Raw genomic sequence first — 18,837 nt, forward strand, 5'->3', positions numbered from 1 at the left:
TCTTTGAAAGTGATAAATATTACTTGAGAAAGGAGGTCTATCTTTTGTAATATACTAAGAGAAACAATAACTTAATCGAGTAATTAGATAAAACAATCAAATGTAAAAGAAAATAAACTATATATGCCACAAAAACTGGAATCAAAGTTTATAAGTTAAAACTGAACTCTGATTAAAAACCTAAGGTGATTTGCCACCTAGAAAATTATTTAAACGATTTTTTTCTTATTTTTCTAGCTTCTAAAACCCTTAAAAATTTATCTTAGTACTCGTACAGAGAATCATAATATTAGTATTAATAATAACACTTATTTTAATGCCAACAATAAGACTTCATAGAGGCATTAATAGAAAGCGAACCCTGAGTGCTATCTCGATGTGGAAGCTAAAATCTAACATTATCTCCGCCACATACCGCATCAAAGTGCATTCCTGATTTTTATACCCTTGCAGGGTATTATAATTTCAGTCAGAAGTTTGCAACGCAGTGAAGGAGACGTTTTCGACCCTATAAAGTATATATATTCTTGATCTGCATCAACAGGGGAATTTTTCTAGATATATCAGGAAGAAATCGATTTTTTGGCCTTTTTGCAAAAGTTAATAAGGGGTTACATAATTAAAATTTTTGATTTTGATAAAAAATTGAATTTTCAAAATTTTTAAATGAAGTATGCAGATTTATTAACTGTAAAAAATCTTGCACAGAACAGCTTTCCGATTTAAAAGTAATGCTCTTTTCGCCGAGTTATGATATTTTTAATTTTAAAAAAATTAAGAATTTTTTAATATAAAAAATCCGATTTTATTATACAAAATAATATTTTTCTAAGTCAAGGAATCATTTCCGACCCCATAAACCATATATATTCTTGATCAGCATTAACATGCGAATCTTTCTAGACATTTCCGAAAGAAATCGATTTTTTGGCCATTTTTGCAAAATTTTATTAGGGGTTACATCATTAAAATTAGCAAACATATTGATTTCTTAAAATTTTAAATTTGGTATGCAGTTTTTTTAAATTAATAAAAACTAACACAAAACTGCTTTCCGAATCGAAATTAATGTATTTTTGGCTTAGTTATGATATATTTTAAATGTTACCTGCAAGGGTATACAAACTTTGGCTGGCCAAAGTTAGCTTTCTTTCTTGTTATATATTGTATATTTTTATTTAATTATTTAGAAATATTTCTTTGTGGGAATTGAGCTTCTCATATTTCGCACATATGTATATTTTGCGATAGGGAGACGCTTTAACCAGATGAACCATTGCAAAGCGACTCGATGCCCAAGCCAGTTTGTTTCTTAAAAGTGATAGCCCCCCACAAAGCTCATACGTCAAACAGAGAATATAGAAAGAGAATTACACAAGCATTAAACTACAAGCAACTATATTGTCTGTTGCCCAGAATCATATCAATTAAGCGCCACCAGAGTGCAATATAATAGATACATTTACACTTGTTCCCCTCGGGCATTAATATACAAATCATGGCCTCCTTCGGCATATAGCTACAAAAACTCAACCAAGATCAATCGGAGCCAATGGACGTTGATGTCGATGTGGCTGTGGGTGCGGGTGATCCTCCTCCACTTGGCTCCGAACCCATGGAAATTGACGACGATCTTGCGGATGTGCCGAAACTATCTCAGCCGCAATACCAACTGTCGGTAACTGTCGTCAGTATTGGCGAGTATCACCATAAAACTCGTATGACTCACATGCAGTTAGATATCGAAGAGCAATAATTAATGGCTTAATTTCTTAAAATTTATTTTCCTCTGCTTTGGTTGGTTTTTTTTTTTTTTTTTGTTTATAATGCAAGATTTAAAAATTAGTAAAAAACTTGAGTAAGCGGCACCTAGCTTCCACATTCTGGTTCCAATCCATGCTGTGGATAGCATCCAAGCCGTGGTTCGCGTCTGTGTTGTGGTTCCTAAATTCGCAGACGCGAACCCTGGTATGGAAACTAGAAAAGCACCCGATTTCTCTACCTTCACAAACTATTTAAAAAAATACAAAGAATACGTTCAGGCAGTTGAACAAAAACGCGCTGATCTGTACTTTGACGTCATTGAAAGAATTTGCACCATAGTTAATCTGCCCTCTGTTTGCCTGGATTCCTGAGCAGTTGAGAAATTTGTACTAAAAATGTCAATATGATGGCCTTGGTTTTGCCTACAACACCAAAAACCATTAACATTTTAACAACCACATAAGTTTTTCTTATTTTTCATGCATTTTTTGTTAAATGATTTATTATACACTTAATTTAACTATTATTTTTGTTATATTTATTTTTCATATTTTTAACATTCAAGAATTGGTACATTTTTGACAATGCAGTTTCCTTAAAACTTTCATAAATTGGGTTAAATTTATTTAAAAAAAAGTCTTACTGTTTAATTAATATTTAATTAAAATTGTAGTGACCATTCCGATTAGTGACTTTGGGACCTTCTTATGCCCTCAAAAAGACCTGGAATATTAGGATATTAATATATTATTAAATTATATGTAGCGCTTAATGCACCCTCAGTACATGTAGTTTGGCAATACCATATAACTCTGGCAACGTAACTTATTGGCATCGTAACTTATGGGAAAAGTATCTTCTACTGAGGCTGCTTAGATATATAAAGTAGATCTTGAAACAGGCTTCTGCTTTACAAAAGAACAGAAACAGTTTTAAGACATTTTCCTCAATTGGTACAAGTTTCACTAAGCAGCTTGACTGAATGCAGTTTGTGTTCTATTTTGTTGGAAATTATTTACCAGGAAAGTTGTTCTTTAAATTAAATTAAATAATATTATAAACGTGTTAAATATTTGAGTCATGCTATAATGTGGCGAGGTAAAAGCTGAAACACAAGTATAAGTTCAGCTGATTATATTATAAATACTAAAAGTATTATTTTGATTCTGATTTTAGAAGAGTATACAAAATACTGAAGATATGATGGACAAATTTATTTAATTACACTGTTCGGTTTATTTTAATGTAAATTGTATTAATATAATTTTATTTACTTATTCCCTGCTTGCTCGGCGACCATGAGAGCAAGATCAGCAGCTTCCTTATCCTTCAACTTAATGGGTCTTCTCCGTTGAATAAAATAAATTTTATAAAATACAAAAATAAACTCTGTTAGTTTAACATAAAATAAGATTAAATTATGTATTACAGAATAAAAATTAAATCGTTTTATGCTCCAATAAGTGTTTCTTATAAATAATAGCTAACTTCCATTAGATTATATATGCAATTTGCATAATTATGCATCCGTCAGCTGTCGGGCAGTGATGGCTAATTTTTTAGGGATCAGCCCTTGTCTGCGCTGGCACCTCAAATGGCATTTGCATTATTTATATTGCATCAATAAAACCCGCATTCAGGAATAATTAGCGAAAAACTTGTCGACAGCGACCAGCAGCGGATTGAGATCGGCGCAGTTGATCCGTTTATGGCTGGCGCTAGGATTTATTTGTACTTCCTTTCGCATTTGAAAGGCGAGCGTCTACCTGCTGCTGGCCAAGGCAGAGTCCTGCGAGTCCTGTGTGCATATTCTACATTCATGAAACCCAAAAACGAAACGAAACCCGAAGACGAAGCCGATGTAGAAGCCATTTGGCGCATCATCCAGCTCCTCATCGCTTTTAAGCGACTCAATTAATGCATTTTGGATTCCCACATTCGTCGCCGTCGAGTGCCGAGTGTCGTCGTCCTGCGACTCGACTCGCTGGCTACCTGTCGGCGTCTGATTTCCCCGATGTCCTGCGCTCGGTTGGCCGTTTAATTGCCGCGGCTCGCGCTAAGTGTTCCCTAGAAAAACAATGAGCAGCCAGGAGCATCGGCATCGCCGCTCAATCAAGCACATGTCGTCCTGTGTTGACTCCTGGTCGCAGGACGAGGCGCCCCGGATGTCTCGAGTGTCAAGCGCTATTGCTTTGCGGCCTTTGTCTGATTATCGGTTATGTGTGGTTATGTCAATTAACGCGGATCAGTGCCGCGGCCCAAGCAGTAGGTATAAAAGGTAGCGGTGCCAACAGCCAGGACATCACATTCACCGCACATTCCACACGAAGCACATCGCACGGACACGAACAAATTCGAAATGCAGTTGGAAAAGATTGTCATTCTACTGCTCACCATTCAGCAGAGCTGCCTGGCTTTGTACATCAAGAGCGTGGAGAAGAATCAGGTCAAGAAAGCCGCCACCAAGGACGACTGGGGAGTCTTCAAGAACACACTGGGACTAACACAGGAAAAAGGTGGGTTATCCTTGACTTATATTTCTTTTAAATATAAATCAAAACCCAACACCCCTTTGAGCCTTTATTAACTTTCAAAATTTGTTTTTCCTTATAGTTGAGCTCCTGAAGTCGCAAAAGGATCAGCAGGGCACCAAAGAGCTGCTCAATCGCTTTATCCTGGAAAATCCCAAGGCCCTGCCTCAGGCCAAGCACCAGCCCGATCAGTTCCTGGGTCTCTATCGATCCATACTCAAGAAACTCACCGCCTCCAAGCGGATGCTGAAGACCTCCCTGAACTTCGAGCTAGCCGACAGGCCCCACCACAAGCCCCTGAAGAGGCCGCGCCGCAAGATTGCCGTCAAGATGGTCTCCGATATGCCCTCCTGGAAGATCGAGAGCCTGCTCAACTCGTTTTATTTGAAACACGGTCTGCCGCGGGACGACGAGAGCGATTACTCTGATTTGGACATGCCCAAGAATGGCGCTGGCTTTTCCTCTGACTCGGAGACGGACTTTGAGGGCAATAATGAGGACAATGATTATGCCTCGGAGATCCTGTACGACGACGAGGGTGATGTGGGTCTCACGGCCAAGACCCGACAGAATGCAGAGTACGGCTCCTTCCAGGACCTTATTATGCAGGCCAAGATGAACGAGTGGGAGCGCGAGAACGAAGAAACCAAATTGCACGGCTCGGACAATAATGATTTCATTTAAATTAAATCAAGGAATTGTCTGCAAGTAATACTTAGAGAGAGAGGAAGATAGAGGGGCTGTGCAATAGGGGTTCATATGCTGGCATTGGACTTGTCTTTAGTTTAAAGTTTAAAGTAGTTATTTATGCCAGATCAAACCATATTTTATATGAGTATTTATTATAGTTATTATTTAGATTAAGTGATTTTTTTGCAAAAATTAAAATGAGTTAATAAACAAACTGAAAATATGAAGGTTTAAAATGTAAAGAAAAAAATGCGTTTTCTCTTATTTCAAATAAAAATTTAAAAAAGTATTTACTTATCCAACTAATTCTTTTAAATTTAAATTACATTACATTCTTTTTTCTTTATAAATTCGGAGTCCTAATTATTTTCGAATTTATTAACTTTCTAACAGACTTTCAAGCTTTTAATATTTACCATTCTGCGCATGTCCTTTACCAGACAAAAAGCTTTCCATGAGAGAAGTTTTTAAACAATTTTCTTATTATTTTTCACTCTTATTAAAACAACTAAAATTAGCTTATATAAATTATAATACATTAAAAACAAACTAGCTCTAATCTAAAAATTGATTTTAAACAAAACTGCTTTCGATTATGTAAATCAGCTGATTGTTAAGCTTCCTGCTCTCCTTGGGGTCCTTCCTCCCTTGCAGCTTGACAACAAAATCATCTCTGCCATGGGCAGACATATGGTTTCGCAACATTTTATATCTGTTTCCGAACAACATAAGCACGTGCTCCGCCAGAGCACACTCATGCGCCATGTGGTACCTGCTTGAGCTCCTGGAAGACGGTATAAAAGCCGTGTTCCTTTAAACGGGCAATTAGTCTGTTGCTGTTCTCTGTCGGTAATATTTCAAAAATTCCCCTAGAAAATACCTTCTTAGAGCTTAAATCTAAGAACAGTTTTGCGTAGATATTGCCAAGGGTTCAACCTTTTTTACCAGCTCAGGATTAAACCGGGTTAACTAGTTTTCGATGCTAAGACCACTTGTTGCATTTTGCCTGCTTTTGAGGTCGCCGAAGCAAAGGTATTTAAGTTTCCCAAAGAAATCTCATGTTAGAAACGTTAATAAAAAAGTTTTTGCCTTGAATAAGTTTAGCTTGAGAGAATCGATACATGTTCAATGCGAGCATGCAATATCTTTTTGTGATGCACATCACGTAGAAAGTCTTTTAGGTATCAGCCTCGCCAGCCTTGCTGGCATCATTTATGCACGTACTCTGTTTCCTTGGGCTGCTAACTTTGGTTTCGCCACGGCCCCAAGTCCCTGTCACTGTCTTCCATCGCGGTTAATGTAGAAATACGGCCAAACAATTTTTAAGTCTTTAGTTTGACTTGTGAATAAGCATAACATTATGGGGGAAACACTAAGAAAAGTTGTTTGTAGGGTATAAGATATATATATTTTTAACAATAATACATTATAAATTACAACTTTATACACGCGATTGATAAATTAAAGTACATAATACGAATCGAATAAATAAAACTTGAACACATTTCAAACATGCAGGCTCCATTATCTTACAAGTAAACAGGAATTCAAAATGCATTCGAAACTGGAGTATTTGAAGGGTTGCTGATATTCCCAGGTATATTATAATTTGGTACCCACAAAAATACAATGGCAGTCAAGACCCAGCAAGACCCAGCTATTCAAATTCAAGTATGGAACCAAGACTCTCGGTAGTCTTTTGGAGGTAATAAAGCTCTTGGGGGGTTCAGTGCTCAGAAGGTCTGTTCGTCTACAGCTTCTCACCGCTTAGACTAACGATATTATAGTAATTGTGATCGGGGAACCGCTCTAGTTCAATATAGTCCATTTCGGTGTGCAGCAGCTTGTCCAGCATCTGGATTATTTCCGCGAAAAGTGGCCGCTCCTGGGGATCGTGTGACCAACAGTAATACATAATGTTGTACAGCTCCCGACGGCAGTGCTCCGGTTTCTCCAGGCGATAACCATCTCTAACCTATGAAGAATAGTATGAAAAGTGAAAAAAGTTTTGTGAAAAAAATGAAACCAACCTTTCGCATAACATCAGCTGCTGATATCCCTGGATATGGCGTGGAGCCCAGAGTCACAATCTCCCACATGAGTATGCCAAAGCTCCAGATATCCGATTTTACGGAGAATATATTGTCATACAGCGATTCGGTGGCCATCCATCTGGAAATTGTTAAAGAATCCATTAAAATTGTGATAATAAATAGATATAGAAATCGGCCTTACCTTATGGGCAGCTTGCCTTCGCTCTTTCTCTCGTAGATCTTCGAGGTGATCACATCTCGGGCAAAGCCAAAGTCAGCCACCTTGCAGGTATGATCCTCTGTGATTAGAATATTTCTAGCCGCTAGATCCCGATGGATTATCTGAAATAATATAAGGAAATTATTATTGTTTGTAGGTTTTAAATAATAATAATTTTTCTGTATTTTAACTTACTCCACGCGATGTAAGGTAGTCCATTCCCTTGGCTACTTGGTACATAAAGGATGTCAAGTCGCAGGAAGTCAAAACATTTGACTTTCCATGGGTATTGCCATAGTGTCTATAAACAAAATGATTTTATTAAATATTAATATAAGACAAATTGTATAATATAAATATAAAAATATAATATAAATAGATATCATTACGTTTTAATTAAAATTTAACGAGTTTCGAATATTTTGAAACCATTACAAAACTAGTTTTAAAACCCTTTATGGAAATTATAGTGACAAGTTTAAGGTACATCTTTTGGAAATCTGAATAGAACTTCTCCGATTTCTCTTAAGACCCAAGAATCGATATTTTTAATATTACTTTATTTTGTATTCAGTTCAATTTAATTTAATATAATTTCTTACCTCTCGGCACGTGAACTGCGTAAATATGTTTGTAACTTTCCTCGATTCACATACTCCAGAATCACAAATGTGGGATCTTTATCCGTGCAACAGCCCAACAGACGAACCACATTGACGTGTGGCTCTAAAGACTTCATTACCTGTAATTAGATATTTGGTTATTTAAGAACAAAGGTAAAGCAATTGACTTGAAAGAAGTAAAGGATACTTATATATTACTGTACTAATTCCAGATATTTTTGGCGCAGGTAAAATTATGGGTATTTTTAAACCACCTTAAAAATGTCTAATTACCCCTATTAATACACATCCCCCGCCTGGGCAATTTCCTTAAGTAATCCATTATTTACGGTCCCTATTTATCTTTTCGGATACTGATTTTATTTACTGCGACATCAACTAGTTAGCCAAAGTAGCTGCAATTCATTTCAGTTAATAACTTGGTCCTTTCGAATGTAGCAGCGCCTCCTCCACTCCTAATTCAATTCGAAAACTTTTAACTCCTTTCGGAGGAGCAACAAGGACCCGGTCACTTGGCAGGCCTCCGGAAAAAAGGACTATGACTTGAGGAATGAGTCTGGAATGCGAGGCAGTAGCCATGGGCCATCCATAATTTTGCATTGTTCCAAAATTAAAGGGCAATTATTCTCGTTTCTGGGGTAATCCGCAGAACATGATATACTGCAGCCGCACATTGCTGCCGGTGTTTTCCGGTCCAAGGACCCAAGGACTACGGACAGCTCCGAACCAAATGCGACTTTAATGATGAGGGACGCGACCCGCACGGCAACCCTAGAGTGGCCCTTCAGAGTCAGAGTCAGAGTCAGATTCATTCCCAGAGATAGCCGGGGCCAGGGGGCAAGGTTGGAGGTTTTGTGAACTCCGAAAAGACCAGTGCGCAGGTCGAGAGTGGGGCGAGAGAGAGATATAGTGAATAGATGACCCTGCGAGAGGATGCTGCGGCTTGTCACTTTTTTTTTTTTTGGAGGCAAGAACAGCAACAGGAATCAGTTTGCTTCAAGGCGTCGGAGTGCGCGGTCGAAAATCCTCACTGAAAGGACCCTTGTTTCTACGGTCGAAAGGCGATTTGCACGGTTTAGTTCGTAGTGTTTACAAACGGAAAATCCTGCTCCCAAGTGCTGTGCATGTGTCTCCCATAAATGCGATTCAGTGCAGCCAAATGCTGAACTTATTAGCCAGCCAGCGACTAGCCAGAGGAGGTAATAAATACCAACATTCGGGGCAGAAACAGAAACAGAGGCCGAGACAGGGCAAGGGAAAATGCTAATCGATACGGCAAATGGTCGTATCATTACGGGATTACTTTCGGGGGATGCGGTGAAATCCTGAGTGCTGGTGTCCTTGGGCCAAATGAATGCAACAGCACTCCATTGGCTTTGCCTGCCCAGAAAAGTATGCAAATTAAAGGCCATTCAAGGACCTGGCTTCACTCACACAGTCATATTTATTGATTCGCCGCCTGAAATGAAAACAAAGAGTAGCCTTTGTGCTCCTCGGGCTAAATCCCGCACAGAAATCATGTAAAGAAATCACACACTCTTTAAAGCCAGGCCGGATTTTTAGTTTTTCGGAGTTTGGCATATGTGTAAGGACTCGGGGCATTAAATATGCACGTCTGACACCGGAATACTTACAAGGGCATAAATGAATAATTTTGTCGCAGTATTTTTGGCGACCATAAATATGCAATAAGTCCCCGACATTATTCGAATTGGCATTTAACCCACATCGACGACCCCCATGTCGGAGGCTGCCTGCATTTCAGATATTGCTCTCGGGTCAGGTTTTATTTAATTTTATTGCGAAGGACATTTTACCTAATGCGATTACAGGTTCCTTTTGAAATTTTTAAAGGGAAGGAAACAAAGCTAATTAGCGAACAACAAATATAATAAACTATGGGGCAAGAAACGCGAAGGAAGCGCAAATGGAAGGGAAGAATGGGCAAGTGCAAACTTTAAATTAGAAAACTCTTGACAATTTTCGAGGGCGGCGGGCACTTACAGTGGACACTTGAAGAGTGTATGACTGAAAAGTTTAAGAAATTCCTAAAATATAAAAATAGTAATAAATGTAATGAGCTTACAGAAAACTAAAAAAGATACATGAAAGAATTTTCCAAATTGTGTTTATAAATTTCCCAAAAATACTGACAAGTTATAGGTAAAAATTCCACTAAAACTGCATCCTTTAGACTCCACTTTTTGCCACAAACACTACCAATTTTCTGTGAACATTTCCTTAATGAAACACTCACTGATGAAACATTTTGCTTGAACTTGTAGGACAGACACATAAGTAGACTCTTTTACGTTTTCATTAAAAAGGTAAACATTAAATCCCAAACTCAAGGGCCAAACGAGGGCCGTCACCGTCGTGCTGAAAGTCCGCAAGTCGCAATCGCATGGAGTAGGAAAAAGAAATTCTTTCAAAAGTTTTCAGCATCGTTAATTTTCAATTTACAAAACTTTTTCATCTAACCAGAAAAACCAACTCACAAGATTTGCCCGCCAGCAGCCAAGAGAGAGAGGAGCAAGTCCTACTCGACTTGGAAGACTTTCTCGGAAGGGGGCAGAATCTCCCCCAGAATGGGACTGGGAATGGCAACCAATTGAATGAAAAGTGACAGAGTGAAAGGCAACCGAGAAATTGCGCTCGCCAGAGCCAACTCGCAAGTCGTCGTCACTTTGCCAACTTTTTGATGTAACGATTTTGCCGGTATTTTGCATACCCTTAACGGATGACTTAAGAAATTGTAAATGCTAATTTACAAGAATTGTGTAGGTTTGCTTTCTTTTTTTTTGTTATGCTACTTACCTCTAACTCGGAAAGCAGGTCCTTGCGATCCACTTCGGTGGCGCTTTCCTTGAGGGTCTTAACGGCCACTGTGGTGATGCCTTCAGTGTCTGTAAAAAGTAAACATAATTATTAATGTAAAATAAATCAATCGAAAACGTTGATTTAAACAATTATAATTTATAAATGTACAAGTAGCTGAGGTCCTTGCAGCAAGCTCTTCCCAATTAGCATGCAAAAAACAAACAGGCTTTAAGTACTCCTCCATCAATTGTCCAGTGGTCCTTGAGATATTTTTAGTTTTCAATATTCAAAGTGCTTACATAAAATCCTGTGCTCTGTTTTTCTCTGTTCCCCCTACCTACACTCTCTCCTCCTGTATATGCATAAATCCAGAATTCACTTGTCTCTCGTTTTGTATGTCCATTCTACGTGCTCATAAAAAAGGGCTCGTATAGTGGTACTCTCGAAAGGGAGATGGGTGGCATATGTCCCACCACCCCCTGATTGCACAATTTTCACCACCTGAGTACTTAAATGTGGGGCAACAACTGCTGCTGCATATCACGAGCCAGTGGCTTTGTGAATCCCCGCTGATTGAATGCACAATCTGCTCCATTTAAAATTCCATTCTCGGTCATATCAAAATAGGGGAATATTAAATAGCTTTGCTAAAATGATGGAATTCGTGGAATGGAAGGATCCTAACGGGGTTTTTGAATTTTGCTAGGGCACATTGGAGGGCCAATTAAGCTGGGAAAGGCTGAATAATATTACTTTGATTTTATACACTCCATAGTTTTCCCTAAAATATTATTTACTATTCATTTCCCTTTAAACTTACCATTTATGTTGGTGGCCTCGCAGCGCCAAACCTGCCCAAAGGCTCCTTCGCCCAGAATATTGAAGAACTTCAAACGGTATCTGGGGAATTCCCAGCGGTCGCAGTTGCCCTCGTTGCCGGGGGCGCCATTTTCCAGGGCGCCGGAAGTGCCAGCACCTGCCACGCATCCTGGGCCCGTGGCGGAGCCTGGGATCTCACCTGTCCCGGCCATGGGCACTCCTGCGTTGGCATCTCCGCCGCTGGTGACACCTGTTGATAACTGGGACGTTGCCTGTCAACATGGGCAACGACGTAGGTATCCGACAGCGCGACATCCACATCGATGTAGAAATCGAAGGCGAACGGAAATGCCAGCAATGTTGATGTTTTGTGAAGGGAATATAAGAAATACAAGATAAAACGCTTTGATTAGCTTCGATCCCTTTTTGTTTAGGTTGTCATTAAGTTATAATAGACAGACTGCAGATCAAGTGACACTTAAGCCGGGAAAAGTGACTGCTTGTCAGGTAAAAATATCACAGGTAAAACATAAAACCCTTTGATTGGGCTTTATTCTGACAAACATGGCTCACATGACACTTAATCCTGAAGAAAAGTTTGCTTGACAGAATCTCGACTTTGTATAAAAGTTTCTTTTATGAAAATGTGATGAATGTCACAACTACATAAAGGTGATTAAGGGTTTAAAATGGTATTTCTAGTTATGAAAAAATATAGCAAAAGTCTTGGTTCCAGTTTGGGAATTTATGGTATGGAATTTAAGGTAAAATTTATAAGCTATTCCAGCTCTAAAAAACAACTGATTTCATGTGTTAACATTTCAAAAAACAATAAACAAAGCTGCAAAATGGGTTTTCATTACGTTTTTCTCACTAAAATAACTGCCATAAACGATTTCATAATCACAACCTTTATCGGGTTAAATCCCCCGCGGATTTGTTGCCACTGTTTGTGACGCACAGAGCGAGTGGAAAATTCAGCAAGTTTTTGCATCCGCTGTCAATGAATGAATGGAAATGGAAATGAAAATGGAATTGGAATGATAGGATGCCAATGTAACTCGCATTCCCGACATTCATCCTGTGAATTTTCCCATTCCGTGCAGAATTCCGCCTGCATTGAGCTACTTTTTCCTGTCAATTACACTGCCGATGTTGGCCAATCTGGGTGACAGGGTGACAAGGACGCCAGGAATAGCTCTGTGCAGGCGTTGAGTGCGCCAACCTGAGACCTGAAGAACCAAGGTGGAAATCTGAGCTTGAGTAGCTGTCGATTAGGGACTCCATTGGCTCTAAGCTGGCTATTGCTCCCAAAGGTAAAAGGTAAATATATATTTCTGTACAGGAGTTGCAGGGAGTCTGCGAAGGCTTTGCTTATTTTAGGAGACATATTTTGTATGGCAAAAAATATATAGAAAGGATATAGTTGTTTCTTTCCTATTTAAAAGCTACATCTTTTCAAGGAATTTGTACCTAATAATGAACTTACAATGCCCAGCTGCTGATCCCGCTCCCAGGGTACATAACGATTGGCAAAGGCCACCGGTCCCTGCCACTGCTGCATGACCATCGAGTTGCGGCTGTCGTCGGTGAGTGTACTGCTCAGCTGACTGGGATTGGACTTTTTGGCCAGCTCCTCCTTCTCCTTGGACTTCTTGAGGGTCCTGCTGATGGCGCACAGCCGTCGACGGCAGAGATACGCGAACAGGACCGCAGTGGCGGCTATGAAGCCGCCAATAGTCACCACAATGGGTATCGTTCCGGACTTGATGGAGAAGACGGTGATGGTGTTGTTATTACTGCCAACGCCACTGGGTGGAGTGGGTGGCTCTGTGGGGACTTGCTCGACCCTCGTCGAATTATTGCCAGTTATTGGCGTCAACTTGGTGCGGCTCTTTGGCGTGCTGCTGGAGCTCGTCTCGGGTGGCACCTCTGCCGCTGCCGCCGGTTCATTGTTGCTCTGATCAGGACCAGAGGGTAGTGACGGTGGTGGCGGTGGGTAGTAGTTACCGAACTGTGGTGGCCCGAATATACCACCGCCACTCGGTGGGGGCACTGGGGGAAAGCGACTGTTGGGCCGTCCATTCCGAATGGACTGGACACCAGGCAGCTGGTCAAAGCGGGGCAGGAACTGCGATATGTTGTGCACCACGTTCGAAATGGAGGTCTGCGGTCGATAGCCGTAGCTGTTGTCCCTCTCGCCCAGGATATTGATGAAAACCTCGTTCTTGGCCGTATACCGGCCATCGGTGACAGTTATGTAGATGAGAAAATTCTGGCCAGCCTGCAAAAAAAAACAAAAGAATTCAGGTTAAAAGTTCAGGAAAAGTTAAGCATAAAAAAGTATGGAGAGCATCCTCAGCATTTTTATGACCTTGCAGGGGTGGTATTTTTGTAATCATGGAGTTGTCTTTAAAGGCATATTTTATAAAGCTATTGAAACCAAAAATTTATAACTTTTGAACTGTTTTTTGTATTATTTAATTATATATTTTATCAATACTTCTCTTTAATTTCGCCATTAAGAATCGAATGACTGATTTCTATAAGCAAAAATAAAATTCAACTCAAAAAAGGTCACGTATACATTATGACTTTCCAAATACCTTTGGAGTTGTATCCATATTTGTATACCTTTGTTTTCTTTTTGGGATACACATGAAAAACGTAATTAATTGTTACTTATTTTTGTAAATTCTTTATAGTTAAAATTTTAACAATAAATACCTCCAAGACTATTAAATTGCTACTACATAATTATAATTTCAGTCGGTAGTTGGAAACGTAGTGAAGGACTCATTTGCGAATTAAAATGAATAAATTTTTAGCTTAGTTATGATAGATTTCAAGTTCCCGGATAGCCTGCAAGGTTATCTTGGCTTGCCAAAGATAGCTTCCTTTCTTGTTATATACGTATTCTTACCCTTCCCGCCAGACTTTCGTTGAGATAGACAATTCCCTTTTTCGGATCAATGTGAAAGGGTATTTTTTCGGGTGTACTGGCAGCACCCCCACTCCCTGGGGGTGGAATGAAGCGGGGCTCAAGACCGAATATCAGATCATCGCCATCGGCATCCTCCGCCCGGACTTGCTCGATTACCTGGCCGACTCTCTCCGTCTCCGATATCCGCCAGTTGCGGTCACGAAGATACAGAATCGGTGGTGCATTTTGTTCGTTGGCTTCGACTGAAAGTATATTCACAAAAATAGTTAAAAGCCAAGTATTTATTATGCATTTTTAATGCATATAAAACATAACAACTGGTTGTTGTTCATACAAAAGATTATCTGATGCGCAATACCGGTTATAAAAAGCTTTTAAAAGCACTGTAAAATAACATATTTTTTACGGATATATTTACTATAAGGACCTTGATCAGTCAGAAGTATTATTAATGATTGAAGAACTGAATATTTAAATGTATAATATTGATAATTATCAGCATTCCTTCTCTCACAAAATAAATTTGAGAAATAAGGTATTAGAATAATATTCACTATTCTCTATTCACGGTTCACTAACAATGTTTACACTATCATTTTCTTAAGCTTTTATATTTGAAACCAAACCGTATTCTATTATTCTGACTCTTAACTTTTTTGAAAGACATGAACATACTTAAAAAACCTCTTATTTTACACCCACAATTAAATATAGAAAATAAATTAACATAGTTAAGCCTCCAGCTAAAATATTGTTCTGATTTTCCCTGGGAAATCCACCCACAAAAAACGTGACATCACTAAGAAAATACCGAATGCCGAGTATTTAGATCGTAACTCGTTTTGTAATCCCCCAGTAACCGCTTATTAAATCCAACCTACGCCAGCGATAGAGCGATTAATTGGTTAAGACGACGACAGCGACTTTGCATGCATTGCGATGGGCCAACATTAGTTGGCAGCCAAGTTCATTCAGAGATATGTATGCTGCCGCCGAGTGCCAGCTATTGACCCGGATGTCTGCCACTTGGTAGCTTCTGGCTGGCGTTTGAACCAATGCCAAAGGCACACACAAAAGATACATTTGGGTGGCGGCCAGATTGCAGCATAGGAAAAACTGTGTTGTTTTTTTTTTTTTTTTGCTTCTTTTACCAAGAAATATCAATCGGTTCATTGTACACGGAGATGTCCGTGAAATATTCGCATATTCAGTTTATTTCTCAGCGCCTCATAAGTCAAGCATCATTCAATGGACCTAAGCGACGTGACGTGATAACCGGTTGCTGGCTGTGTTTGCACTTGTATCTCTGTATCTTTGTATCTTTGTCTCTCTGTATCGCTGACGACCTTCAGATGCGAATGCGGAGCGCACACATGTAACGAATACGTACGTATACGTGATGTGTTCTGCCACAGGAGCGACGGCAACGGTGGTGGCGGCACTCACTCGTATTTTCCCAAAGACACAAGCCACACAAGAGCCAAGAGCGATGCCGTCGGCGCGGCTTAACTGCGAATGCGAGAATGTTTTTGCTCCGCAAACAGGTTTGAGACACGCTTTCGGGGCGGACTTAACTGGGTCCGCGTGTGTAAGCTCATCCAGAGATATACACGGATTCGGCAACATGGCCAAGATACATTATGACTGCCCGAGAAGATGTTTCGTTTCATTTAAATATTGCACAATATGCTGGCTTACGAGGCATGTGCGTGAACTTCAGCCTGATGGCGGGCTAAATAAAGATTGTAATAAGTATTGTTTATATACCAGATCCTCTGAGAGGAATATTATTATATTTCTGGAGTCCACTGAGCATTTTTTGTCTTGAATACTTCTCTAAATTTCTTGAAGGTGTGTTATAAAAACAAATAATTAAAAAATGGTTTTAAAATTTCAAGAAAGATAAGATCAACTACAAGAAATATGAACTAATGACCGTTTTTCTAAACCAAAACCAAAGATCAACTTCCTATAAATATATCAAACCAAGAGTTCAATAATCGCTTTTATTTTGGCCACAAATAAACCGCAATTTTGATGAATAAGTCATAATTATTGAATCAATTTCCTGGCAATTAGTCGCTTAAAGAGTTCATACGCCTTCGGTTAAATGACACTATATATGGTGTGTCTTAGGGAAACATTCACGGTCAAGGCTGTATGGTATGAACTGAATGTACTGAGGCTCGGAGAGCTCCATTTGTTTTTCTCGCCCACGGGGATCAACAGACCGTTGTGGGACTTCAAGAGCGATTCGCATTGTTTTGTTATTATTCGGGCAGCAATTACGCATTTGTGTGTTGTGGTCATTAACGTGGTTTTGTCATCAAGATAGGCTTAGACTGTTGACCCGGCATACAGTTCCCATTTCACCTAATGCACTTTTCCCATTAGAAGCTAATCGAGATGTCCCTCATATAGGTTTATTCTTTTTCAAGGGTTCTTTTCGCAATCAGTGTAAATCATAGATTTTAATTAAGATATGTTCGAGTAGAGAAACCCTTTTAATTTATATATTATATATATTTTTACCTTCTTGTAAAATCAGGGAACCCACTGTGGCTGCCACCACAATGATGGCGAGCAGTAGGCTCCTTCCTCCCGGTTTGCCGCAGTGTATTATCCGACTTTCGTGGTTGTGATGGTGATAAACCATTGCGCAATCAACCGCCTAAACGGCAGCCTGCCAGATGTCCGAGGACTGAGACAAGGTGATGAAATTTTAATTAAAAATGGCTGCGCATCGTGGTGAAATGAAATCAAATAACTGATATTTATGTGTATATTGTGGCTGAGTTTTCAGCTGTCCTACGAGTTCCGCGACATGTATTTTAATTGGTATTAATGACAGACACGTAATTAAAGCGGCGAAGAGCATTTTTCATCTCTAGTTTGGATACCGGAAATATATATATTTAAAAAATATTATTTATATTGTGTATATGCCAGTGAACCAGGATATGTCCGTGGAAATATTTGAGTGAAGGGCACAGACATCGTACAAAAGAAAATATAACTTGAGACGGTGCGCGTCATGAAGCGGGTCGGCATCGGCGATTTCTCTTTTTGACGTTTACGGCGATCCGTCGGGTGCATGGCGCAATAGCAAAACAAAAACTGGGACCAATATACCCGTATATATCCACAAATATGTACACTCTCACATGGCTAGATATAGCAGGGAACACTCTGCGTTTTGTGTATTTTAATAATTTGTTTGGTAAATAAACCTCAAGTTAGGAACAAAAACAGGTGTTAATTTCAGCACTTAGATTATATAAATTATTTAAATTAAGGCTGCTTAAAGAGGTCAGCTTTTATTTGGTAGCCACATGAGTCATCACTACGCACATTTGAAACGCTTAATAAGCTGCTGACTTTCCCACCATTATTATGAATATAATTATTATTACTTTTATTTTAGGGTGGGATTTTTGCGCCAATGTTCACACACATATATATGTATATATAGATTGTACACAAAGCCACGGAAACTGGTATCCAAAAACTTTCACGGGTTGCGTTTCGGGGCGGCGTTCCCCAAGCGGTACTTGGCTCGGTCGTTGCGTTTAACCACTCGGCGCAGTGACAACTGAGGCTATAGTTATAGCCAAAGCTATAGATGGGATCGCCCAGACCACAAGATCTCCGGGATACTCTCTCTCTCTCTCTCTCTCTCTCTCTCTTGGAGTCTCTCTTTTGGCATAACGAAAAACTTGTTTGGCTGCCAGAAGCAACGAACTTGAACTTGCTCTCTTATGATTCGTATGCTCTCTTTGGCTCTCTTGTTTTACTAATGTTTCTGGAACTTTAAATTATTATTAATTGAATTATCAGTGGCAAGCAAACATATGTTCATTCATTGTTTGTCAACATTACTATCAGTAAAACCATGTCTGATAAGAGAGAAAGTCTAAAAGTGAGAGTTAAAAGCTGAAGTTGTTTATTTTTAAGAAGAATTTGCTGAAGTGAAGGGGTTATACTTAACTAAAATATAGTAATATAATAATATTATTCATTACAAATTAAAATATTTATTAATTTCTTATTTGATTTATATTGAAATACGATTACTGATAAGAAAAGAAGTCTAAAAGTGAGAGTAAATTCGTTGTTGCACATTTTAAACGAAAATTTTGTTGAAGTGAAGGGTTCTAGGTTAATAAATTATAAAAATATAATAATATTATTTTCATTTGATTAATTTCCTATTTGATGTATATAAAAATAAGCTTACCAAGATACTTAATATTGCAATTTTATTTAAGTATTCGATTTACATATTAAAGATTAATTTAAATAAATTCTCTTAACTCCAAGCTTATTTATTTTCTTTTGTCTTTGGTTTTAATAAAATATTATAATTTATACAAATAAAAATATTATTAATAAG

General features: G+C 38.9%; 2 protein-coding genes across 3 annotated transcripts; one reads left to right on the forward strand and one right to left on the reverse strand.

The window, feature by feature from the left end:
* The first annotated feature begins 4,335 nt into the window (after positions 1-4,335).
* Positions 4,336-5,125, forward strand: LOC108073361 (uncharacterized). The gene has a single exon (XM_017164925.2). The coding sequence runs from the start codon at positions 4,539-4,541 to the stop codon at positions 4,977-4,979; it is 441 nt and encodes a 146-aa protein (XP_017020414.2). The 5' UTR covers positions 4,336-4,538; the 3' UTR covers positions 4,980-5,125.
* A 1,268-nt stretch (positions 5,126-6,393) lies between these two features.
* Positions 6,394-18,013, reverse strand: Cad96Ca (tyrosine kinase receptor Cad96Ca). Of its 2 annotated transcripts, none has more exons than XM_017164860.3 (11): positions 17,858-18,013; positions 16,977-17,145; positions 14,424-14,686; positions 12,990-13,784; positions 11,502-11,772; positions 10,679-10,767; positions 7,841-7,980; positions 7,434-7,539; positions 7,221-7,360; positions 7,016-7,157; positions 6,394-6,960 (listed from the first exon to the last, which is right to left on the reverse strand). In XM_017164860.3, the coding sequence occupies exons 2-11, from the start codon at positions 17,098-17,100 to the stop codon at positions 6,736-6,738; spliced, it is 2,295 nt and encodes a 764-aa protein (XP_017020349.1). In that variant the 5' UTR covers positions 17,101-17,145; positions 17,858-18,013; the 3' UTR covers positions 6,394-6,735. The 2 variants fall into 2 exon arrangements, with proteins under 2 accessions (XP_017020349.1, XP_070143479.1); XM_070287378.1 differs by lacking the exon at positions 17,858-18,013 and adding an exon at positions 17,796-17,810.
* Positions 18,014-18,837: the final 824 nt, after the last annotated feature.

Source organism: Drosophila kikkawai, chromosome 3R (assembly GCF_030179895.1).
Source record: "Drosophila kikkawai strain 14028-0561.14 chromosome 3R, DkikHiC1v2, whole genome shotgun sequence".
NCBI classification, from domain to species: Eukaryota; Metazoa; Arthropoda; class Insecta; order Diptera; family Drosophilidae; genus Drosophila; species Drosophila kikkawai.

Bases quoted from the DNA above. Each gene is read 5' to 3' on its own strand.
- LOC108073361 (XM_017164925.2), top strand. From the start codon at position 4,539: ATGCTGAAGACCTCCCTGAACTTCGAGCTAGCCGACAGGCCCCACCAC.
- Cad96Ca (XM_017164860.3), bottom strand. From the start codon at position 17,100: ATGGTTTATCACCATCACAACCACGAAAGTCGGATAATACACTGCGGC. The intron at 13,785-14,423 runs GTAAGAATACGT...TTTTTTTTGCAG, and splicing joins ACGAAAGTCTGGCGGGAAGG to GCTGGCCAGAATTTTCTCAT. The intron at 6,961-7,015 runs GTTGGTTTCATT...TATTCTTCATAG, and splicing joins CAGCTGATGTTATGCGAAAG to GTTAGAGATGGTTATCGCCT.